Source organism: Cydia splendana, chromosome Z, assembly GCF_910591565.1.
Source record: "Cydia splendana chromosome Z, ilCydSple1.2, whole genome shotgun sequence".
NCBI classification, from domain to species: Eukaryota; Metazoa; Arthropoda; class Insecta; order Lepidoptera; family Tortricidae; genus Cydia; species Cydia splendana.
The window spans coordinates 10,987,082-11,012,066 of NC_085987.1; the positions used below are offsets into that span (position 1 = coordinate 10,987,082).

Sequence of the window (24,985 nt, forward strand, 5' to 3'; positions counted from 1 at the left end):
TTGGTTTATTATAAAACACAATTCCCCTAATCAAGGCGCCACTGGACGGGCGACGCAGTCTTAATGTGTTAACTAGTTAAGTGGAGTGGCCAAGTTGAAGAATAGCAACTTTCGTAGGACTAAAAAGGTTTATAACGACAAGTGGTATTGTTGGAATCAGCATGGTCTACTGATTATCAAAATGCATGTTGTCGCTAAATAAAGTGGTGGAATGAGTTTATATGACGTCATAAAGTCAGCACTACAAAGTTGTAAACTTTTTTCTTTTAAACATACCATGTGGGGTACCAAATGAAATGGCTTAGTGAGTAGGTTACAAATATATAACATAGTCTAACATGTTCACCACTTGGTCTAACAAATTATTAGAAAACTTTCAAAAATTTGACAATCCAGAGTTGAATTTGAACTGCTCTATATTGAAAATGGCTGAATGGTTTAGTCCAAATTTTATAAAAAAATACTGTGAATACTATACTATACTATGTCTAAAAATAATTAATAAATATATCCAAAAATAAGAAAAGTACATCAAGTTGAATAACAGTATAAACTGTTACAGTAGACTACTAAATACTTTTTTTTTTAACATATGAAAAGAAAGGGCTTTGTCAGCTGATTACAAATATATTTAAACGCCCAAATAGTGGAAATGGTATAGTATGTTATATATTTGTAATTTACTCATAAATCGCTTTCATTTAATACCTCACATGGTATGTTTTCAGTAAAAAAAATGTATTTAAGAAGTTTCCCATATCAGTAAATTATACTGTTATTCAAACTGATGTACCTATTTCTCTTATTTTTTAATATTTCTGGCTAATTATTTTTGAACATTATATAGAGGATATTCACAGTCACTTCACTTGGTATATGTTTTAAAATAATCCATTCAGTAGTTCTCAATGTAGAGCAGTTCAAAATCAACTCTGCATTGTGTAATTTTTGGATGTTTTCGGTCGGCCTAAAGCAAAGGGAGTGCAAAAAAAAGACAGATTTTTTTTTGACTAAAAGTGCAAAATATATAGGAATCGTAAAAGACTTAGAAAAATTCAATCAAAACGCTAAAATAAGCATGTTTTGTAGGAAAGACTTTTCTCTAAAATCGAAAATGGCCAAGATATTTGACCCGAAAGTTGGGAAAAATCTAGGACAGTAAAAATTTCGATGAATGTTGTGTCATTATAATATCTATTTTTTATTGTGTTATTGTAGAGAATACGCTAAAATAAGCATGTTTTGTAGGAATAACTTTTCTCTATAGAGTCTGTGCGGAAAGAGAAGAGTCGTGGAATGTATGGGGCCCAATACATTCCACGACTCTTCTCTTTCCGAACAGACTAATCAAAAATGGTGCTTGCTGATGTTTATTTTAGCGTATTCTCTAGGATAAAATCATGAATAATAGGTGTCATAATAACATCACTCTGATGAAATTTATTCTAAGTACTGCACCCCCTTAGTCCAACCCGGTATACCTTTAACCTAACCTTTTCGGTCCTACGAAAAACGTAAATAAAGTAATTTCTACGAATTGGCCTCTCCGCTAAAAAGCGGTTTTGTGACATATTTTCAACGATTTTCACTAGTCCACAAAAGGTTCGGTTTCGGTTTCGGTTTCGGCCGAAACTGGGGCCAAAGCCGAACCTTCCGTTTCGGTTTCGGATTCGGCAAAAAAAACATGTTTCGGTCGGAGACTAGTATCAATTGATCGTCAGAACGGGCAAAAAGAATAGATAGTATAGAGGGGTCCTGTCCTTGTAAATTTTGTAGTCACTGTAAATTTACTGCCATCTATCGACACACGACTAAAACTCAAAATGAAAACGTATAAAGTTATCAAAAAATGTATATATGTATATGGATAAATGATTTTATTATTTTTATATAATTTTGATCCGTGTTCATTCACTGATATCTATGTGTTAAAATTGTTAAATATGAAACGGTGTCGTCACGCCATCTAGCCGAGGATAGGCTAAAGGTGTGTGCGGCATCTATTCGAGAATGACTTTTACTTGAATTCCGAGGCACGTTTATTCCTTAGACTTTATTCGTCTTATACGAAGTTACATATGTCTTTGGAACGGGGGAACGGACCAAAACCCTATTTTTGTTATGAGGGTAAAGCTCGGAGTAAATATCTATGGAGCGACCATTAACAGGCGTTCCCCTCTGCAAAAAGATCGCGGCCGCCGGTCAAGGAGGTTATATAAAACTAGTTGCCACACGTCACACGTCGGAGAGCCACTGGCACCTCGCACGGACGCACCTCACCAGCACCAGCTTATCCGGACAACGATTTTCTGCGAAAATTGAAGCCGGTACGCGCCCGGCCCCGCCGGAGCAGAAGCCCAGCTGCACCCAGAACCCATCCACCGATGGTCGCCCTGTCTAACAGGGTCGTCCGACGGTGACGCGTCGCGCAGGTCCCGCACATATGGACAAGAAGCCACCGAAGTCCCCCCCCGTCCCTCCGGGGCGGGTGGGTAGACAAGAAAACGGATTTTACAATCCACCCGCAGCCACAACAGAAAAACTCGCGACCCCCCCGGTCCCCTCGGATAGGGTGGGTAGTTTGAAACGCGAGTTTTTCAAAGTACCCGTCGACACCAGGACTCCCGAACCCGCCCGCGGCCCCACAAAGCCGTGGCACTTCGACTTCGACGGACTCATCGAAGCCCTTGGACGCCCCCACGCACCGACCCCCCTCCCGCGGGTAGCCCCAGACCGACTTTCCCCTCGCGGGCACCTCGATCGTGACCGATCCAGGGTCGCCGGCCCGGAGAGAGTCGGTCATATACCTCCGCACATGGAGGTATACCCCCCGGCGCTCACCCCTGGGATAGTGGAGCCGTCCCTGGAAGAAACCAAACCACAGCGCCACCTGGACGAGCGCCCGACCACTCTTCGACCTTCGGCAGTCGAGGAGGGACCGGAGCGCAGCCCGCCCGACTGCGAAGAGGATGATGATGATGATGATGACGACAACAACATCCCGCCGCCCAAGGACCAGCAACTCCGTGCCAGCCCCGGAGTCGCCCCGCAGCCCCACAAAGGCCCTTCTAAGGGCCCCCACCACCACAACAACGACGCCGGACACACAGAGGCCCCCAAGCTGGGAACCTCTGTACCAGCACCCCCGGTTCCCGCGCCAGCACCTGCTCTCGCGGACACCGGCCCCACCCACGCAACCGTCGCAGCACCACAGCTGCGCCCGAACAAGACGACCGAGCGCGCCGCACACTCGCGTCTCTGCCACCCACTGGGCATCGCGCCGCTCCACGCACGCCCTCCGGACAACCGCCGTCAGCGCCAGCGCCCCCAGGGCGCGGGTGCCAGAAGGAGAAGAAAAAGATGCCACTCAGCGGGCATCGCGCCGCTCCACGCACGCCCCCCGGACAACCGCCGTCAGCGCCAGCGCCCCCAGGGCGCGGGTGCCAGAAGGAGAAGAAGAAGATGCCACTCAGCGGGCACTGCGCCGCTCCACGCACGCCCTCCGGACAGCCGCCGACAGCGCCAGCTCCCCCCCTGGGACACCGGCTCAAGAAGCAGAAGGAGTCAGCCCGCAGCAGCTACGAGGCCCCACAGCCACAAAGCCGCTGAAAGGCTATAAAGAAGTAACTAAAGCCATGACAGGCCATCACGGCTAGCCATGGCGCAGAAAGCCACAGCCCTTAGAATAAGGGCACTGAAAAGACCCGCCCGTAGTTACGGGCGGCGATTTGAAACCGCCAAAAATCCCCAAAAGGGATGGGAAGGCATCTCATGCCTCCCTTCGGGAGGCATGAAAGAAGCACACGTCACACGCCATTCAGCAAACGTCAGTCTAAGCGGAATGATAGGAGCCGAAAATGCCGAATTGCAGCGTTTTCTCGTGCAAAATGAGATCGGAAACGTCTAGTCTACAAAAAGAACACGTTTCTTATCATATGTAAGTACTATTACATCTAAATATTATCATATAGTGCATTCACTTTGCAAATAACTAAAAAACATTGTCAATCTGACAGTGATACCAGTGATATGATATTAGATCTAATTTAGGGTAATTCTAAAGAAGACTTTCTAAATATTAATTAGGTACGAGTAGAATTTCTAATAGGAAATATTATGCGAAACTCTGCGTAGGGGGCGCGACTACCACAATCCATCACAATCTGGGGGTCCGCCGCGGAACAAGAAAATTTAAATTTCGTTATCTAACCTCTCTATCACTATTGCATATTTGAGCGATAAAGAGAAAAGAGAAAATTTACTAGCTAGCTTAGTGCTACACTCTGGCGGCAGAACATTGCAGTAATATGCCCTATTTGCGTTGCTTTTTGTTATATATGACGTTCCATGGAAAAAGGTACCTTATGGCGGCCGGCGCTTACGTCGCATGGCGCCGCAATAATATTGGAGCGGCGTTAATAATAGCGTAATCGCCAACCCCCATAAGGTACCTTTACCCGTGGGACGTCACAATTATAATTTATGTAACACATTATTTTTATATAACACCTTAGTTTCATATCAACCTAATCTATTTAATCAAATAAATAGATCTATAAGAATAAAGAAAAGGGGGACGGGGGATCAAAAAGTAGTCGAAAACATCTCGCGTGATTTGTGCACAACCCCTAAATAACGTAAAATTACCGATAGACTCTTTTTTGAAAATTAAATTTTCCTTTAGTTTCTACATATAGCTGGTCAAGCAGATCTTGTCAGTAGAAAAAGGCGGCAAATTTGAAAAATGTAGGCGGGAAGGGATATCGTCCCATAGAAAATTTGAATTTCGCGCCTTTTTTACTGACAAGATTTGCTTGACCAGCTATATATTTTTATTTAACATGTCAAATATTTTATTAATTTAAGGTATTTACGGCTGTCACTTTCCATAAATAGGCACTTTTAATTTATTACTCTGGTATCACCGTACCAATATTAGTGATGGGACACCATAAAAACCAATATCGGTAAAATCGATATAAACAAAATGAATAATATACAGATGGTCATGATGCCTAGCGAACACCAGCCATATCGTACAAACCTCAAGGAGTGATATTCCTAGGCAGATGATGATCTGCCTAGTGACCACCAGCCATATCGTGCTAACTTCAAGGTGTGATATTCCTAAGCAGATCATGAAACGCCGGCATGTCATGATCTGACTAGTGACCACCAGCCATACCGTGCAAACCTCAACATTTAGGCATATCGAATAAGTAGGATGTCCTACATTTTAGCAAATGATAACCATTGAAATGGCTTGACAGCCTACTTATAGTACGTGTTTGGGTAGCGTATGATTTTAGTACCTTCCTAGCACCTACGCATTCTGCTCCAAATGCCACATAGAATGCAGCACTAGCAGTGGCAAAAAATGCAAAAGGCAGATTATTAAATGGCGGAGTTTCATGATATGCCTAGGAATATCTCGATATGCCCGATTTTACGATCTACCGCCGATATATATACTAATTATCCCCTACTCAATATCCCTTAAATGACATCCTATGGCCGCGTTCCATCTCTGTCATCAGATCTGCATGCTCGATAGTATATTGCATTGCTTTCAGAAGTAAACCAACATGTAAAATATTAACTAATGAACTGATAATAAAAAATCATTCTATATCAGCTTGCAAGATTCGCCTTAAAGAAATTGACAAACTATTAGAAATAACATCTAAACAATACAAAAATTCAAAGTTAGTAAAATGCTGGTACAAAGACTTGATATTGTATTATTATTATAATTGATAAAATCAGAAATTAAAATTCATTGACAATTTTATCGACAATATTATCGGCGCGTCCCTCGCACTATCTAGGTTTACTTAGAACTGACGTCATCTCGTTCACGGACAGGGTTGTCTGTGTTTGTTCTTGTACTTGTGTGAATATAGTTTTTGCTAGTGTTTGATAATTTTGTCGTGTGCGTGTGTAGCGACGCATGCTAAAAATGCATTAGTGTTAACATTATTTGTGTGCGTTACCTCGTCCCCCGCGCCAAAAACGACAGAATTTTTCAGATAGAAATTAGTGCGCGTCTCTACTCCATAGATATTTACTCCGAGGGGTAAAGTAAAACGAGAGTTAAGTTATAAAACCGTTATAATTAGCAATTTATATACTTATTGAAAACGAAAGAATACAAATCATTCGGCCTACAAAATCCATCATCATCATTGGCCTTCAAATCTATTACAGACTATACAAGCAGTGCCAGGTAGGGCGACAACGACAAATCCATATGCAGATATATATCTAGCCTAGTGTAAAAAGTTGACATTAAGTTTTTTGTAGAATACTACATTCGGATATTTTGTATAACATTCACCTTATAATTACATAATATGTTGATCTAAATTAAATAAAACTATAACAATCAACAAGTACATGAAAATTGCATATTTATACTTTCCATCTACATATAATTTAAATAGGGATACTTTCCATCTACATATAATTTAAATAGGGATATCTATCAATGAAAGTCAAAATCACTCGCTCGCCCTTACTCGTATCCTAAAATGGTGTCTCTAACAAATACAAAATGTCAAAATGACGGATGATTATCGACCACATGTTAGATCTAACAGACGTTTATGAATAATTAAAAATTACTCAAATCAGTAGAGAAGACCAAGAGTGAGGCGCACCTTTGAATTATAAATGAACTTACCCACGTAACTTACTTGACTAATACATTTATTATCAGATGTAAAATTATTTCTATTAATACGCTCAAAATAGATAATTTGAGCGTATTAATAGATAAGATTAACCTCTATTTTATTTCAGTAACATACAGTCGGTAGAATGATATTTATATGATCTTTAACGTCAATATTTTTACATCTGACTAACCATCGTATGGGTTGTGGCTTTAAATAACAGCCTTTTTACAAAATGGAGCCCCAATCGCCGTCACGGTTTATATGTCGGCCTACGACATATACATAATATTTTCCTAATTATAAGTATTCCGTTCCGCGAAAGACCGTGTTCCGTTTCAGACTAAGGTCTTATTGGTCTCCCGTCGATACGCGCATGAGCGTAGGGACTCTAAGTACGTTCGCATTTATTATATTTACCTATTAGTGCAGATCGTTATTATTTCAATGTGGATTAACGCTAAATTTGTTTATTACTTAGGTACTTCACTTTTACAGAGCCTTACTAGGGCAAATTCATAAATTCCGTTTTATGTTAAATGCACCGCTATACTGTTAACGCGGTTATAAGTTATATCATATTTTTTACCTTACAATTTCACGAAACACGTTGGACATCGTCGACCCGCCCCGTGCAGGAATGGTGTCACTAATTATAACTACGAGTATATCTAAACTCCATATCTAAACGCATGACGCCTATTAATAAGAGACTGCCGTCATGGCATGTCCATATGTATGTACTTAGATGAATGGGCGATAAGCAGACGAATAGACCTTTACTAGCCAAGCCAAAGCGAAACATAACATATTAATAAGAATAACAAAGGCCCTCTCAACCTGATAACCACCTATACTGACAACCAGTAGTAGGACCTCCAAAATACGAATGACGGAAGAATACATGTTTGGTCACAAATATGAATACATGTGTATTTTTAGGGTTCCGTACCCAAAGGGTAAAACGGGACCCTATTACTAAGACTCCGCTGTCCGTCCGTCCGTCCGTCTGTCACCAGGCTGTATCTCACGAACCGTGATAGCTAGACAGTTGAAATTTTCACAGATGATGTAATTCTGTTGCCGCTATAACAACAAATACTAAAAACAGAATAAAATAAAGATTTAAATGGCTCCCTGGCTCCCATACAACAAACGTGATTTTTGACCGAAGTTAAGCAACGTCGGGCGGGGTCAGTACTTGGATGGGTGACCGTTTTTATAGATAATGGTACGGAACCCTTCGTGTGCGAGTCCGACTCGCACTTGGCCGGTTTTTTTTTTATTTCCTAGACTACAGGTTACAACATCCCTAAATACATAATGATGTACATAATGCATTATCACTTTTAGTTATAGTTATATTTATTTTTTCCTGTATATGTTGTCAATTTAAGTGTTGTTAATTTATCTCCTTATTAGTTTTAAGTTAGTGATAAGTTAGGTCCCCACCGAAAATCAGCGCTACGGCTTACCGTCGTAGCATTACGCTGAGTGGGGTCCTATTTAACGTCTATGTGTGTGCCTATGTAAAATTTATAATTTAATGATTGGTTGACGTAAATAAATGTATTTTCTTTCTTTCTTTCTTCTTCTTTCTAGTACAGTCAGCGTCTTATAGTAGGTAGCATCCAAAGTATTAAAATAGTTCGGTACACCATATTATTTGTATGGCGTACCGAACTATTTGAATACTTTGGATGCTACCTACTATGTATACGACGCTGACTGTACATGAGTAGGTACATAATGATGAGGTGCATAAGATAAGGCAGTAAACTATTTTACAGGCAATTTGAAGGCAATTAAGGAAGATAAATTGTCTTCGCTAAGAGGAACAAATTTGGCTAGTATTCTTCTTGATTTAACCTTTTTAGTGTGAGGATATTACAGCTCAAAAATTGTCATGCTTAAGGCCTAGCGCGCACTACGATTTTTTGTCGTGCGATTATTTTGACGCAGAAATGCAACGTATGTGTTTATATGTCAATACGCGCATATGCGTAAAAACAATCGCAGCGATTTAAAAAAAATGTGATTTGTCACATTTTTCCGCGACTGCTAGCGACGCGATTGTCGCAAAGTGAATTGCAGCATACGGAGTTGTATGGCCCCGCGCGCACTGCGATAATAAAATCGCACCCCGGACCTAAGTCGGCATTTCGCTCTCCAAGCGTCAACATGTTGGAACCTGCTTCTCCAATTGAGTCACAAGATGAGACTAGATATTGACCGTTTAATTATGGAAATAGAAGGAGATCACCTTTGTGGTATAAATACTCAGTCATACAGCGATTGCATATTGAAGACACGTTTCACGACAAGCGACTGGTACGTAATCCATGCCGAGAATGAACAAATCGTCGACTTTTTCATCGCAGTGCGCGCAGTGAATTTTCTGCGATATATTACAGCGCGATTCTAAAATCGTGTCGCAAAAATTAAAATCGCAGTGCGCGTTAGGCCTAAAAGGTAGCGCCGCTTGGGACCTGACCAAGATGACATTCGTACATCGACAAACGCCAACCGAAAAAAAAAATGTATCGGAATGAAAAGTCACGTGCATTTATCCATTCATTACCTATTGTAGTTTTCTATCGACGATTGTCATATTGGCAAAAACCTCTGGTTTAGTAGTAGTGATAAGGCCTTAAATATTAAGGAAAATTCACTAAGATCGCCTCAAATCAATTGCTGACGTCGTACATGCCAGCCTTCGAACGTATGCGCCCCCTATTATTTAATTATTTTAGTTTATACTGACCGGCTGGTATATACAGGAGACTTGCAGTTTCGGTTCATACATATCACGCTTAGAAATTATATTTAGGAGCCATGCCGGGTCCGGGTTGGGTTGGCATCACATGCGCACTTTGAACTTGCCACCCTGATGTACTTGACGCTAATGAACGGCTTCAATTGCTCGACTTGTATATGTCGCTTAACTCTAAACTCGGGTAAATCCATGTGTCAGATATTTGCTGAGAGGGTCGAATGGATTTACCCGAGTTTGAAGTTAAGCGAGACATATAAAGCAGCGGTCGGCAACAAGCGGCCCGCGGGCCGCATGCGGCCCGCGAACCTCTCGCTTGCGGCCCGCGAGCCTCCCTGGCTATTTTGTATGTGGGTATTATTGACAAACGTCAAAGTCACAAATATTACCAAAGTGCGGCCCGCGTCAACTTCGTTAACTACTATGTGGCCCTTGGCTGCTAAAGGGTTGCCGACCGCTGATATAAAGGATACTTGTAGGTTCATATTCGTTTAGTCGGGTCACAGCAACCTGAGGAAGAGCCACGCCAGGTCCGGGTTGGGTTCGCATCACATGCGCACGTGGAACTTGCCCGCCTTAGTGACATACTTGACGCCCTTGAACGGCTTGTACTTGGCGCCGTACATGTCGAGCCGCGAGACGCGCAGCCCGGACACGGCCAGCTGGGGTATCGTGAAGTGAACGTTCACGCTGGGCGTCGCGCCTGTCGTGTCCGCGCCTGACGCTACTGATACCTGATACAAAAACAGATGGTTAATAAATAGTATCGGGGCGGAGTTACGTTACAGTTGAAACTTGATTAAAAAAAGAACCGGCAACACAATAGAAGGTATTACTGCAATGTTCTGCCGCCAAAGTGCAGCACTAGCGCCTATCGTAAACCAATATGACATTGATGCATCAAGGCGGTTTGTTTACAAAGGGCCTACTTGGAAACGCGTAAATCGAAATTTAGTTATCTGCCTCTTTATCGCTCGAATATGCAAGAGTGATAGAGAGTTTAGATAACGTAATTTTGATATTATTGTTTCGCGGTAGAGCCTCCAATTGTGATGGATTGTGGTAGTGGCGTCCCCTACGCAGAGTTTCGCATAATATTCCCTATTGAAAATACAAAGCAAATCCTGTCGGAAACATATCTAAACGTATAAGTATGCCGCATCAATAATGACTGATAGGTCCATTTATTTTCACCACACCAGCTCGGAAAGGCTTACTTTGCACTTCAAAAACTGATAGCAAAGTTGCATTTTATTCACATGTGAGGCAAAGTAATCAAATGCAAGTTTTGAGATGTTTTGTTATGTTTGCTGGTAGAATTGACTTTTAAATGATGATTTAGGCTGATAAATATTTAATAACATTCATTTGGATTTGATTTAGATTGATTTTGTTTGATATTTTACATTTAATATTTGCTTCGGGTTGGTGTGGTGAAAAATTTTGTGTTTCACTCGGGGGCAAATTTTGTTTAACCGCTCGTGCTTTGAAACCCTCGCAACGCTCAAGATTCCATTTTTCGAACCACTCGCTACGCTCGTGGTTCAATTTTGGAATCTTTCGCTTGCTCGGGTATCAATATTAGCACGAGCGGTTAAACAACAACTTTGCCCCCTTGTAAAACAAATAACTATTATAGGCAGCGTTAGTTGTAGTTGTTACTCACAGTTCCTCTAATATTAGGCAACTTCGGTAGCTCTATACGTCCGATGTCCCACAGCAGCACCTTGCTGACCGGGTCGTACGAGTACTTGCCCTGGTTTGCGGTCAGCGAGCAGTTCAGAACACACTTCGGCATGCAGATTTCTAATGCCACATCTGAAATTTACAAACAACTAATAAGAAAATGCTAGAATATTTTTTGAAAACTACCTACAGAGAGTACGTGCAGTAAGCTGCGGAGGTACTTAACTGTCTCCCTGTAAACAAGTCCCTATGTAGGGGGGTTAGTTACCACTGCAGCTTAATGTACAAGAAAAGAAAAAATATATTATTTTGGTATTATCTGGTTTGTACTTGTAGATATTTATTACTCATTTTGCCGTATTTGCGTGAAGCGAATACGATTCTAGATCTCTTGCATTCCTATTTTTTATTTTTATTTTTTATCAAAGGATAACAAACAGAATTTTCTTTTACAAATGAACGTGCATTACATGTGTACAAAGAGTAGTTCCATAAAAATGTTATATGTAAAAGCAAGGAAACCTAAGAACATGTAAACTTTATATTAACTACGTGTGCGACTGTGTCATCCGCCTGGCCCCAATTTCACCACGGTGACAGGTGCGACAATTGTAAAACATCACTGTTGCTGACGTCACAGGCATCCATGGGCTACGGTTACCGCTTACCATCGGGCGGGCCGTATTCCTGTTTGCCACCATCATTGTATTATTAAAAAAAACTTTATTATATCGGAAAAAAACAGATATTTCTCTTGCTAAGTTTATGACAATTGTCACAAGAAACACTACAATTGTCACGAAATTCCGACATATAACTCATTTCCTGTCAAGATTCACCGACAATTCTACAAATATGTCGACTAGAAAAAATAATTCTTGTTTCACAACATAATTGTAATACATACAATTGTAGCAAAATGCCTGTCATGTTTGTAAGTATTTCTATAGAAAATATTTTATAAAATTGTAATATGTCACCTGTCGCTTGACAATTGTCGCTCGACATATGTCGCTGACAATTGTAGCCGTGGTGAAATTGGGGCCTGGTAGTTATGGGCCACATTAATTATTTAGCAGTTTGAATATGTCAGTTAACCTGAATATTTGATATGTTTTTAGAACTTCGAACGTGTGTCCCGTCCTTCGAATTCGGTGTTTAACATCGTCTTGGTCCAAATTAATATAAATAAATAATTTTATTTAAAAAAAGAAGTGCAGATCGAATATGATTAATAACGACTCCTAGCCTAGGTGCGCACGCTCCCTCACAAAAGGAGTAGGTAAAAGAGGGATGCAAGTTACCCTTGCCTTGAAAATTACAGTTATTGTCCTACACTTCAATTAAATATACATACTCTCTAAAGTTCTGCCCATCGTCTGTTTTGGTCCGACGGTCAGGTCGAGCCGGCCGTGGTCCCCGTTGGAGCGAAGCATCAAGCTGTGCCGCACGTATATGGGTATGGCCACCACACTCTGGGACCCGATGTGGTACGACATCAGACGGAAGTTGCCGTCCGGAGGGATGAACGATAAGATTCTTTCAGACTGTAATAAGAAATATAGCTGGTCAAGCAGATCTTGTCAGTAGAAAAAGGCGGCAAATTTGAAAAATGTAGGCGCGAAAGATATCGTCCCATAGAAAATTTGAATTTCGCGCCCTTTTCTACTGACAAGATTTGCTTGACCATCTATGTATATTATTTTTACTTATAAGGTCAGATCCAATTTCTTTGTCCAATATCATTGCGTCTCACTCTCTCATTAAGCACAATGTGATACGCAATACAGATTGGACAAAGATATTGGACAGGACAGGACAGGACACATGGAATACCACCCTAAGATCCATTCAATCAGCTCAAAAACTACATACACTACTTATCTAAAAACCGGACAAGTGCGAGTTGGACTCGCCCACCGAGGGTTCCGTACTTTTTAGTATTTGTTGTAATAGCGGCAACAGAAATACACCATCTGTGAAAATTTCAACTGTCTAGCTATCACGGTTAGTGTGATACAGCCTGGTGACAGACGGACGGACGGACGGACGGACAGCAGAGTCTTAGTAATAGGGTCCCGTTTTACCCTTTGGGTACGGAACCCTAAAAAGGTTTAATTATAATCTGTACAGTTGTTAATGTTATGAAATATGCAATGTGATTTATGGCATAGAAAATATTATCAGGAAGAAAAATTGCTCCAGTTAGGTTTTCTTTGGTGAAGATTGGGATTGTGTAAAGATTTGATAGACGAAGAGGAACAGTAACATCAGATATTTGAAATGTCGTACCTCCCATCGTTTAAATCTCACGCAAGGATGAAACGAGACATCATCGAACAGGCGCGGGTTTACGAAAGTGAGCGTCAAATCGGGCATGCCACTTAATTTGATGCAGCAGTCAATCTGGAATAGTAAACAATGAATTTCTTAAATAAAAATCCCAAAAGTTTTTTTTTGTTTCCATTATTTCATTCAATGCACATTTTGGTAGCCAAATTAGCTATCTACCTACCCAAAACATTTGTTTTAGCTCAATGTCGCTTACCTAAGACTATTCTTTTAACAGTTTTACCTGCTAGGAAGTAAATTTTTACTTTGATCGTATTTCAAGACTTGGCTTAAAAATTTAATGGTGTACTAAAGAAAAGCATTTAGTAAGCACACACCAGTGAAATACTCTAGCAACCTTGCCAGTACCAAAACATTGTACAGGTAGCATCAAATGGATAGCGGCAGCCTTATTGACTAAATATATCGCAACAAATCCCTATTCCTATATGGTAGCAAAGGTGTTGCCATATATTTGGCCACTTTGGCTGTCACTATCTATTTGGTGTTAACTGTATGTGTAAAACGTGCACTTACATAGCCCTGTATCTCAGCGGAGACGGTGGCGCCACTCTTGTCTATGATGGCGTCCACCTCCTCGACGACGTCGAAGTAAGCCTCGTTGTTGGCGTACTTGACGCCCGACCGACGCCACGGCACGTTGGACAACTGGCCGGATGGCAGGATCGAGGAGACGCTGTGAAAATTATCTTCACTACGCACTGGGCCAGACCAGTCGTCAAACTAATCTACTAGGATACTTAGGATAAAACTGGTTAGCTGTAAGCTAGACTATATAAGTCACATAATATATGTACTATGTACTTTCTTATGAATACATTAAATCACTCATGATTCTCATGAAATTAAATTTGGTTCTTTATAAAATCAAACTTCACTTGCACATTGAAATATTTTAAGATTAACAAAAACTAAATAAAGTATGGTGGATTCATTGTCAAGTCAGCCTTTTTTTTTCTTCTGTCCCAACTTGGTATTGAACTCTAAGAGTTCTTGTATATAAACCTAATTTAGATCTAACCATCCTATTTTATTTGTGAATTTTATTCTATCATAAAATATAAAGTAGATAATCTATCTATATATAAAAATGCAAGTGTCCTGACTGACTGACTGATTCATCAACACAGAGCCGAAACTACAAAAGATAGAAAGTTGAAATTTGCACACCAGATTACATTTATAAAGTGTACAAGAGATAAGAAGCGATTTTAAGAAAATCAACCCCTAAGGGGATTTAAAAGGGGATGAAAGTTTGTATGGGGTTCAAGTTTTATTTTAAGCTAGGAATCTGAAACTTCGTAAAAAGATATATTATTAAAAAACAAGAAAACTAATTTCAGCGTTTTTGAAATAACAGCCCCTAAGGTGGTGAAAAAGGTGTTGAATGTTTGTATGGATATCAAACATTTTTTCGAATGAGGGAATCTTTGTATTTGGGGATATGATTAAGACAGGAAAAGTAATTTCAGTGTTTTGTAAAATTCATCCCCTAACAGGGTTAAAAAGGGGTTGAAAGTTTGAATCCATTACAAATGCTTTGAAACTTCTTAGAAAGGCATAATAGCCGATTACAAAAAAAAGTTATTGCAACGTTTTTGGAAACTCAACCCCTAAGGGGGTTAAAAAGGGGATGAAAGTTCGTCTCGGGGTGCAAATTTTATTTTATGCTAGGAACTTTAAACTTTGCAAAAAAAGTATTAAATTAAAAAACATGAAAACGAATTGATGCATTTTTGAAAATTCATCCCCCAAGGTGGTGAGAAAGGGCTTGAAAAGATGTAAAATGTTAAAGATAAAATTCCACGCGGACGAAGTCGCAGGCAACAGCTAGTACTAGTACTAGTATATGTATAATTTAAAACCACTGATGCATACTTGGATTTTCCTGTAACAGTATTGGCTATAGTCCTCAAAATATTTGGTGGCTTGATCAGCTCTTTCAGGATGTTGCTTTCAGTTGCCAGTGGGAACCCATTATCCAACATTTCATCAAGAAGCTGTAAGATAAAAAAAATATTGTAAGTAAATATTAAAAAGGTAAGTACAATATTTAATTGATTGTATTAAAATCAATAAAATAGATTATTCATTCTTACCTCATACACAACAACATAATTTTCTTTGATTATAGTCTCTGTGCAATCAGAAAAATAGTCCTGGAAAAGAGCAACATAATGAAATAAAGCAGCTGTTTCATAAGTTATAGCCAAAGAGTAGCAAACTTTCAACAAAAGAACTTAATGTGATAAATATCATCCTGCTTATTACATAAATATTTGTGTGGTCTCAGTAATATATATGTATTGGATTTTGTGTACTCTCTTACAAAACTTCTTATAGGTATGTACATATATATTGGGACTAGATTTTGGAGGGACATTTTTTTGTATATATTGGCATCTTCTTATCTTTTTTTACTTTTTTTTACGTTATTTGTTTCCTAATGCAGAAAGAATGCAGTGATATCAATTTTAAAACAACAGAGAGGGACAGCCAAAGTGACCAAATACAGTGCAATATAGCTTTGCTAACATAAAATAAAGCTCTGTTGTGATTTATTTGGCCACTTGGGATATCACTTTGATGCCAAATGTACATTTTAATACTATAAAATTGTGGTTAGTATAACCTCAGAGATGTAATAATGTTAAAAAGTTAAAAGAAAAAGTTATTTTCTGCTTTATCTGAATTATCAATTTGATTGGCCCTTGGGGTGTATGCATACCTGGAAAGTGTCTACAACCCTGTGTAGGAACTCAATGACAAAGAGCGGTGCCACCTCCTGCTGGCAAACTGCCACAAGAGCCACGCCTCCTCGCTGAATGGAGATAAGGTAGTGATGGGGCGCCGCCAGAACCGGAGGCACATCCTTAAAACATATCAACTAAATACTAATACATCTCAAAGTGTTTTAATACTTACAGGGTGATAAGCATTCATTGGTACCTTACATGTAACCTATTAATTGGAATCTTAGTTATTGTATATTATTCCCACTGTGTCTTGAAATAAGATTAATTATGATTTTTATGTCAAATTGGAAGGGTACCTACCAATACCTACCCCTGTACCCTATGAATACCTGTCAAGAGTGCCTTCACTAACAGTTTACTAGTTAAAATGCTAATGACGCTACAATTATACTTGTAGCAGTACAAGTTAAAAACAAAACGACTATTTATACTTACATTAGGCGAGGCTCGTTGAGCTTCCAAATAGTAGTCGCATACAGACCTTGGAATTACGCTACGCCAATGCTTTTCAAGGAAAACATCCCTGGAAATAAAAAAAGTACATGTCTGGCTTCATATTGCATGTTAAAAACAATAAATCAAACATAAATTATCAATAAAAACTATAATACGATTGGAGATCAACTAATTTGTTAAATGAAGTACAAAATAAAGATAAAATAACATACCCAGAGGGGTTAATAATGAATAAACTATGAATCATCGTGATCCTTAACAAAAAGATATGTACTACAACTTTATTCGTAACATTAGTGTATTAGAAATTAATAAAGTATCACGGCGCCAGAACAAAATTCTAACAAGCTGGCAGCTTATCCTATTTGTAACTGTCAAAATGTGACAGTGACAAGACACCTCTTTTTTTTTTTTTTTTTTTTTCGTCCATCTGGACAGGCTAAAGCTACAAGACACCTCAGTAGACTCAGAGGGCCTACCGCGAACCACGTTCGACGTGTTGCCCCTCTGTCGCACTTGTAAATTTGTACGTAAGTGCGACAGAGAGGCAACACGTCGAACGTGGTTCGCGGTAGGCCCTCAGCCCATACTCAGCCGAGCGATTAAGTTGTTTGAGCCATTTATATTAACGTCGAATCCAGTCTATACTTTGCTTTGTCCATAATTTCCAGACTTAATGGTAAAATTTTGTAAATTATTTGTTTGTTTGAATCAAAGAATATAATACTCACTAGGAAATCTTTTCTCGCTTTTCTTTTTTCAACTTATTAATTAAAGTTGGTCAAGCAGATCTTGTCAGTAGAAAAAGGCGGCAAATTTAAAAAATGTAGGCGCGAAGGGATATCGTCTCATAGAAAATTTGAATTTCGCGCCTTTTTCTACTGACAAGATTTGCTAGACCATCTATATTTATTATGTTTTGTAAAGTCTAAAGTCTTCGATCACCATCAGAAAAAGGCGCGATATTCAAATTTTCTATGGGATAACTAATCGAACCCTACGCGCCTACATTTTTTAAATTTGCCGCTCTTTTCTACTGACGGAAATTACTTGACAGAGTATAGTTTTGTCACTTTCGTCCAACTTTACGTCCGTCTGCCTTTCCGTCCACGGCTTAGCTCACTCAGCTCACTGACTGAGTGATAAAAACAGGTAGATAGCTGTAGCTGTAATCACGCCGACAAAGCTCTAAAATTAAAACTAGAAAAAAATCACACCAGCTCGTAAAGGCACTCTTTATACTTCAAAAACTAACGGTAAAAAAGTAATCTGATACAAATTTTGAGTTGTTTCATCATGTTGGCTGGTAGAAGTGACAGCTAGAGGAGACGCCACATTACCTAATAGAGTCGGACCAAGAAAAGTCTGCAGCGGATTTGATAGCCCACGCAGTGCAAGTTTCATTTATACGTCATCATTTCATAGAAGTTTGACGTTTAAAATAACGCACTGCGTGGGCTATCAAATCCGCTGCAGACTTTTCATGGACTGACTCTACGTTCATTTGAATTTAATATATGTATAATGTTTTGAAGTTAGTATTTTCCTTACGTGTGGTTTTTTTTTTGTTTTTCACTCTGTAGCACAGTTGTTTATCCCTCGTGCCTTGAAACCGCCGCAACGCTCAAGATTCCACTTTTCGAACCACTACCATCAATATTGGTACGAGGGGGGAACTTTATGCAAATGCACGTAGGTCTATGTTGCTCTGTGGTCTGTGACCGATTAATCAGTCTTTGGCGTTGAACCTGCGGTGCGGATATATCGGTCATTGGCGTCCAAAACGTTAAAAGCAACTTTGAGTCTTTGTAAAAGAAATAAATATTGTACCTTACCTAGCTCCCCCACACGTCAAGTGAGGAAGAATTATTTTTTGGCTTCAGCCCTTTGCTGTGAGGTGTCGTTGGACTCGTTGGAAAGAGATTTAAACGATATTTAATATTTTCAGAGATAATTACGCCGTGAGGATACCTTCTTAATTTATGGAAGGCCTAATAAATACTCGTATCAAAAAGAAATAAATAACATTTAATATACCTACCTTCCTTTTAAACTCGCGCCTACATTTGTCAAACCCATAGGTCATACTTAGTATGCAGGTACTATGTACATACTAGTTCTACAGTGGAACATGAAGTAGAACTTCTACTTCATGTCCTGGTCTCGGGACACAATCCTAAACAAAATCTTAATAGCTTGGAAATTATTTCCACTCGGTACCTACTTGGAACAGCGTCATCTAGCTTTCTATATGTATACTAAAAATACTTAGGCTTATTAGGATCTAGCTACCGAACGACCATTATATCAAGACCCTTTTTTTTTTTTTTTTTTTTTTTTTTTTTTTTTTTTTTTTTTTTTTTTTTTTTTTTTTTTGACGCAGGGGAAATGCATTTATGCATCCACCCCGGGCTGGAGAGGCCCATTGTGGGGGTGGTATGTGGGACTCGCTCCTCCCGTAACTCCCTCTGCTAATCAGAGGGAGGGGAGGAGAATACCCACTAAAACCCCTGCGGCGTTTCCCTCTCTGCCGTTATAGGGGAGCACCGTGAGGTCACTAATATTCTACCACGATGCTCCCCCGGCCGCCCCAGCTGTTCACCGGGGGCACCCTCAGATTGGAGGAGGAGGGATTGTGTAACGCTACAACCCCTCCTCGAGCGTGTAGAGCTTTATTTACGGGTCCCCAGCCCGCAGCTCTACTGGGGAATCAAGGCATTGACGAATTGCCGCCGCCTGACTCCCCTCCGTCTTTGTCGTAGCGGATGCGCATCGGCTCTGTCCTCGCGCGCCCGCTCCGCTTCTTCCTTCTTTCTCATTACTTTTTCGGAAAAGTTATGGAACGCCGCCCAGGATCTCTCGCTGACTAGGATTCTTGCTACTATATTGTGCAGCGAGAGATCATCCACGTTCAGGGCCATTTCCAGCTCCCATCTCTCAGGAGCCCAGGTTGGGCATTCCACCATCGTGTGATAAGCAGTGTCATCATCGTACCCGCAATGGTGACAAACCGGCGAAGGTTCCCTCCTTATTGTGTACAGGTAATGACCGAAGCAGCCGTGTCCAGTCATTACCTGCACTTGTCTATACGTAAGAGTACCACTTTTTCGGTCTAGCCAGCTGTCAAAAGATGTGAGGAGCGCCGCTATGGTATACGTACCATAGGGCTCGTCCTCCAGCTGGCTTTTCCAACGATCCCTCGCTCTCTTTTTTTCCGCATCAAGCCGAGCCTCCAACTCCCTGGGAGCCAGACGCTCATCGGCGATGCGTAACTCCGTCCGCTGGTTGTACCTCTCGGCCAGGAGTCGGGCGTCAAGCTCCCACGGTATGGTGCCGGCGAGGGCGCAAGCGGCTGCATGCCCTATTGTCTTGTACCCTCTTATGATGCATATATATCAAGACCCCTGCGCTAACTCCATTTCAGTATTATCAAGTATTATCGATTCCTGTCCTATTAATGCTGTAACTAAGTAGTACGTTTTGCCCAATCAATAAAGCTTAAATTAGAACCTTCATAGAACATAATACATCATTCTATTAAACTATGTTAGTTATACTTATTTCCTTACCCTGAATCCATCGAAACTAAACGGTAATATACACCAAGTCGGCGGTTAACTAACGTACTCGTATAGCACGTAGAAGATCCTTCAGTCTCCAACTCCAGTGATCAGTATGACCATTATCAATGGCGTAGCCAGCCAGTGAACTGCCATCGCCGGAGGCCTAGGAGGGAGGGGGCAGAGGCCGCCGAGGGGCATACACTGTATGTAACATTTAAGCTCCAGGTGTTCCCCCTGCCTACGCCCATGCCCATTATGACGCTGACCGCATCCTTTAAAAACGTATTTACACCTTTCTTTAGATTATTATAATCACAGATGTCCTATATAACGTTATTCCTTCCCTCATCAATTCATCGTCATAGCTTTTTTATCAATTACATACCTACATATATGTACATATAGGGTCATTGCGTTAGTTTCCGTCCATGCTCTAGTTTTCGGCCACTTTACGGATTAGCAAATAATATATTTCATTTTAAATTTGCTACTTTTTGCGAGATATAATTTTTATGTAGATAGATACATATATTGTTTAGACTTTAAGGATTGTATTAAGCCCAAATTGGTGCAGCAAGGGTGGTTTTATATTCAAATTTCGTCAAGTAGACGAAAACTAGCGCATTGACCCAATGTTATATGTACATATATATGCAATGCAATTCTAGCTCAAATAAACACCGAATCTTCGAAAAAATTACTACTGCTCAGTCAATGTATGAGAAGTTCTTGATAGGATAGAAAATAGATTATAGCTTTAGTGAAAAGGAGTAGAGTCGCCTGTACACAAGTGTCGCGCAAGGCATATAAAAAGTTATATTTAAACTGCACTGCGCGAGATTTTTACCCCTTTTCACTAGAGCCCCAGTTAGATACACAGTGGCTACCTATAAAGTAGAAATCCACTAATTAGCGCTTCAATTTCTAAAGCAATAGATAAGCAAATATATGAACAAACAAAGTGATGGTGGGCTATAGTTAACCCAGATATACATCGCATGTATCCATGGTGTCATTATTCAAGCAATTACCTTCTAACTACTTTCACTTTTGTGGAACAGTTTCAGTACCTACTTTCAGGCCATCTGGTAAAAATACTTACTAGATAACCAGAAATGCCATTAAGATATACAGGTGATGCATCGACAACAACCATTTGAGTGAAACCAAGAAACTATTAAAATGCTTGAATAATGACCCACAAATGTACAGTGAGCTGCAAAGATACCTGAACCCCTCTGCAAACAAGTTTCTATGGGGGGTCACTTAAAATATCGTATGTAACTGTCATATCAGTTAAAACTGTACATGGGAAAAAATTATTCGCAATTGGAAGAGCATTACATTTACAATTCGCTAAAGGCATTTTACATTCCTTAAAATTTTTTTTTACTTTTTTTAGTCTTAAGTTTTTCAAAGTTGCCATTTGCTACGCTATTTCCTAGTTTGGTAGGTGAAAAGGTCCACCCATTTAATTTCATGTACACAGTTATGTTTTTTAGGGTTCCATACCCAAAGGGTAAAATGGGACCCTATTACTAAGACTCCGCTGTACCTGCACAAACCGTGATAGCTAGACAGTTGAAATTTTTACAGATGATGTATTTCTGTTGCCGCTATAACAACAAATACTAAAAAGTACGGAACCCTCGGTGGGCGGGTCCGACTCCCACTTGTCCGGTTTTTTACCTTTTCCCAGCCTTGTCCTCTAAATTAGTCTTGAACAGATAACTAATGCAATTAAAATTAAATATAATTCTATTAGTCTTTAAAACTAGGACACTTATTAAAGATAAACTAAGGGTGGTATTCCACTTGTCCAATGTGTAAGTTTCTCGCATTTTGCTTAGAAAATGTGGGACAGAATGCACATTGGACAAGTCAAATACCACAATCTTAATATCTAATTCTGAGCAGTAAGTTTGTTGGAATAACTATACAATCATTAGTAAAGAGATAATCTGTTGCATTATCACACAGTAACAATAATATTAACCCAAGTGCTAAGACTAAGAAACAAAAGTTTAGTACTAAGTGCCACTTGCACTATTTCAATAACCCGGGGTTAACCGGTTAAACCTGGACTTACCATGGTTACCAGTACACCTTGACACTGGGTTAACGGTTTAACCGCTTAACCCCGGGTTAGTAGGATGGTGCAAGTGGCGCTTAGCCAACTAGGCTAGAAAATGAGTATGTCTGTCATTGTTTGTTGAATGGCTCTTGCAATTCATCCAACAAATATGTGAAACACTCCATGTGTACTGAGCAAAGTGCTCATGAAAAAGCAGTTTTAATTTAATCTATGAAACAGTAGAAGACCAATTTTCTTAGCGCTCACCCACTGATCTATGACAGGTTTAAAAAACTATATTATTAAATAGTGCAAGACATGATTCTTACTTGAAGGCACAGTAAGCCCAAATGTAAAAAGTCAAAAATGTTTCAAGATATTTACAATACTTTAAATTGAAATAAGTTCAAAACTAAAAAGAAATTTAACTCAAATGATTATCATAAAATATCTGTATACTTTTCTGTTCAGAACTGCCATGGTATTTTATATTAGAATGAGGTTATGTTTTCAAAAAGATAAGTGAAGAGTGTTGATATTTACTGGCAAATCTAAACAACCATGGCAAATTTAGAAAAGAAGGTTACTTTGAGTTTATGAAAGAAGTTAATTAAACAATCAATGGATTTCTTACTTTTTTATTGAGTCCAGCCCTTACACTTAACAATTAACGGTTGGATTTAGCGACACGCTCCAGCTCGTCCTTCTTCTTGATAGCGTAAGAGTTGGAGGAACCCTTGGCGGCGTTGATGAGCTCATCGGCGACGCACTCCGCGATCGTCTTGATGTTTCTGAAGGCGGCCTCGCGGGCTCCCGTGCACAGCAGCCAGATAGCCTGGTTGACGCGACGCAGCGGCGACACGTCCACGGCCTGACGACGCACGGTACCGGCGCGACCGATTCTGGTGGAGTCTTCGCGGGGTCCGGAGTTGATGATGGCCGTCACAAGGACTTGCAGGGGGTTCTCACCAGTTAGCAAGTGGATGATTTCGAATGCGTGCTTCACGATTCTTACGGCCATCAGCTTCTTGCCGTTGTTGCGACCATGCATCATCAGAGAGTTCGTCAGACGCTCCACGATGGGGCATTGAGCTTTGCGGAAACGCTTGTGTGCGTACCTGCCAGCTGAGTGTGGTAAATACTTGGCGTATTTCTCCTTCACGGAGATGTAATCTTGCAGGGACATGTCCGAAACCTGGACATCGTAGCAGCTCCATCGCCCAAAAAGCTTAATTTCGGGAATATCGGCCGCTTGGGGCAGGGGCGCATTGTCGACGGCCACGCTGCCTGCGTCCATGCCGTCATCAACCCAGTTTTCATCAGCCATGATTATTTTAGCCTATGAACAAACGATTACTGTGTTAAAACATGATGAATCACACACATTATGTATAATTGTACTACTATTTAAATGAATAATACTTACTTTTAGGCTAAGAAGTCGCGACCTAACCTCGTGTTGTCAGTGGAACACGGTAAAAAGGAAGTGGATTGGAAACGTGAAGTTGGCATCACACTTTTAGTGTTGCCATGATAAAGTAAATATTTTTATGTAGTTAATTAAGGTGTGTATACATAGGACAGGCAAAAGACATTATTTTTATAATAAAAATATATTTTTGATAGATATTAATAGTACATTGTACAACATGGGGCGTAAGTTAAATATTGCAAACGTGCCGGAGCGATTTATAGACTCGAGTTTGCAATATTATTACGCCCCGCCCGAGTTACACACAATGTTTTTCATCACACTTACGATCAAGGGCCCAACGTTTTCTGTTCTCTTTCACGGCGCAGCAACTAGTATCATTTCTCTCTCCTCGCTCTTTTAAAAATGGTGTTTGTCAAATAAGGACAACCATACTGTTGACAAGATGGACTTCAAATCAAGTGTTGCCTTTTGTGATGCGCCCACGAGTTCGTAGTTGACTACCAAGTTGTAGTGTAATCAGTGTGAAAGTGGTAACACACTTTCGCACCGCACCGCGACCTTGGTGCGTCGCACCCATAAGCGAGAGACAGATATCTCTTTCTCGCTCTCACTTATGGATACGCCGCACCAAGGTCGCGGTGCGGTGCGATAGTGTGTTACGGCCTTGACAATACGCTATTCAAATTACTACTTTCCCTCATTTTATTAGATTCTTACTTTCCAGGCCATAACTGTTAAAAAAAAAAAAATTATTAGATTCTTATCAAATTCTTATGCCATCCCCGCATGGAGTTAAAGTTGGCCGTTAGTGAAATGAAGACTCTGTTATAGTCTGACAAACCCAATCTATCAGTAAATAGTAACAAAAAACTATACTCATCTCTTTCTTGTGGGTGCTAATGCTAGCGTAAGACAAAGACAGTGTAATTCTCTCTATCTATGTTTGAAATGAGACATTCCCTGGCCAAACAACTATACTTGGTCAAGCAGATCATGTCAGTAGCAAAAAGGCGGCAAATTTGAAAAATGTAGGCGCGAAGGGATAGCATCTCTTAGAAAATTTGATTTTCGCGCCTTTTTCTACTGACAAGATTTGCTTGACCATCTATATATATTGGATTGGCCTGTATGTAGGCCTAACATGTGTACCGGGTATTACATGTGCCGTGTGCATGTCGCGAGGCTCGCGTGAAATGAAACGTAAGTCGTAATGTAA

General features: G+C 40.1%; 2 protein-coding genes across 3 annotated transcripts; both read right to left on the reverse strand.

Annotated features, from left to right (window-relative positions):
- Window positions 1-9,458: 9,458 nt before the first annotated feature.
- On the reverse strand, window positions 9,459-17,071 carry LOC134805214 (AP-3 complex subunit mu-1). Its single transcript, XM_063778522.1, has 11 exons — window positions 16,910-17,071; window positions 16,677-16,764; window positions 16,214-16,357; window positions 15,585-15,644; window positions 15,364-15,485; window positions 14,002-14,161; window positions 13,426-13,539; window positions 12,491-12,680; window positions 11,114-11,265; window positions 9,903-10,181; window positions 9,459-9,601 (listed from the first exon to the last, which is right to left on the reverse strand). The coding sequence occupies exons 1-10, from the start codon at window positions 16,942-16,944 to the stop codon at window positions 9,996-9,998; spliced, it is 1,251 nt and encodes a 416-aa protein (XP_063634592.1). The 5' UTR covers window positions 16,945-17,071; the 3' UTR covers window positions 9,459-9,601; window positions 9,903-9,995.
- Window positions 17,072-22,956: 5,885 nt separating this feature from the next.
- LOC134804548 (small ribosomal subunit protein uS7) lies at window positions 22,957-23,883 on the reverse strand. 2 transcript variants are annotated; one of them, XM_063777652.1, is made up of 2 exons: window positions 23,761-23,883; window positions 22,957-23,673 (listed from the first exon to the last, which is right to left on the reverse strand). In XM_063777652.1, exon 2 carries the CDS (start codon window positions 23,659-23,661, stop codon window positions 23,002-23,004), a length of 660 nt encoding a protein of 219 aa, XP_063633722.1. In that variant the 5' UTR covers window positions 23,662-23,673; window positions 23,761-23,883; the 3' UTR covers window positions 22,957-23,001. The 2 variants fall into 2 exon arrangements, with proteins under 2 accessions (XP_063633722.1, XP_063633723.1); XM_063777653.1 differs by having other exon boundaries at window positions 23,788-23,806.
- Between the last annotated feature and the right edge of the window lie 1,102 nt (window positions 23,884-24,985).